General features: G+C 47.1%; 1 protein-coding gene across 1 annotated transcript in view; it reads right to left on the reverse strand.

The window, feature by feature from the left end:
- LOC107102776 (serine/threonine-protein phosphatase 6 regulatory ankyrin repeat subunit B-like) overlaps window positions 1-1,303 on the reverse strand; it is a 39,857-nt gene that overhangs the window by 32,482 nt on the left and 6,072 nt on the right. The window contains exons 2-3 of the mRNA XM_015402202.1: window positions 974-1,052; window positions 566-636 (exon numbers count right to left, since the gene is read on the reverse strand). Of these exons, the coding sequence (XP_015257688.1) occupies window positions 566-636; window positions 974-1,052 (150 nt within the window). The remainder of the gene's footprint in view (window positions 1-565; window positions 637-973; window positions 1,053-1,303) is intronic.

The raw sequence follows: 1,303 nt of genomic DNA on the forward strand, positions 1-1,303 counted from the left end.
AGAACCGAGCCAGGGAAAAACCGAGCCGAGCCCACCTCTGGAACTGGTCTGCAGTTAGCTCGGTCCAGTTATGTCTAGCTCGGTTCAGTTCAGTTTGCTTTCCATTACACACCATAAGTTATCTCAGTGACTGAGCTCGGACCGGTCTCGGCATAATGGGGTAATTATCTAACGTTAAAGCAGCTCTGTACCGACAGGAAGACGGCGTCCCGCCAAAATAAAATAAAAGACAGATTAAACTTGGCACGGCAGCTTAGGGGCAGGACTTTATGTTCTTTGGACCTGCTGGTCTGACGAAGCTACAGTTCAACGGTTTGGTTAGGACTGGAGGAACAGGGGAGCTGTGAAGCACGGGGGAGGCAGGATGATGATGTGGCTGCAGAAAGCACTGATGCACAACAGGTGGAGAGTGAAAACCATGTGAGCAAACTGAAGAAACGTCTCAGGGAGAAGTTCAATCTTTGGCACAAACGACTGAAAGCGGGATCCAATCAGAGCGGTTCATGGAGGACGACCCACGCCATCATTTAGAAGGAACTTCTACCAAACGCTAACGTCTGCTCACCTCGCTGCGGGAAGCCACGGCGCGGTGCAGAGGGGTCAGCCACATGTTGTCTTTGGCGTTGACTCTGGCCCCTGCAGCATGGAAACATGTGAACAGAGCTGCTGATGTGCATCAATAACAGACATTAAAACAGGCGGTCAGAGCAGGGAGCGCACTGAGAGGGGCGACAAAAGGAAAACCACTCACATCCTTTTATGATTACAGCATTTCAGAATAAAGCCAAGTTAAAAAATATTTCAATAATAAAATAAAGGACTATTGTTTACAGATTAATTGTGCGCATAGATAATGTGTTAAACTCAGCTGTGATAATTTCACGGCGAGGAAGTGAAAAACTAAGAGGCTGATCTGAGGGAGGAGAAAACGACAGACGTTTGAATAAAGAAGATCACAGAGAGGGTTTCCTACCAGAGAGGATGAGGAGTTCGATGATCTCAGCATCGCCCAGGAATGCTGCTGCATGCAGCGGGGTGCGTTTCTCAGAATCCTGCAGGAACATCCAGGAAAAAAAAACATGACTGAACAGGCTGGAGACGCTGTGAGCAGGTCTGAGCCTCTGAACCAGAAGAAGCTCAAAGGACAGAAAATTAGTCAAATCCTGAACTTTGACCTCTAAGCTACAGTATTGGTTTCATCATAACAGCAAAATGCATCAATCTACAGGTTTACTAGTGGTTCCTAGAATTTCTAAAAGTAGAATGGGAGGCAGATCTTTTTGTTCTCAGGCTCCTCTCCTGT

This window comes from Cyprinodon variegatus, unplaced genomic scaffold (genome assembly GCF_000732505.1).
Source record: "Cyprinodon variegatus isolate N-32 unplaced genomic scaffold, C_variegatus-1.0 Scaffold1316, whole genome shotgun sequence".
Lineage (NCBI taxonomy): Eukaryota > Metazoa > Chordata > Actinopteri > Cyprinodontiformes > Cyprinodontidae > Cyprinodon > Cyprinodon variegatus.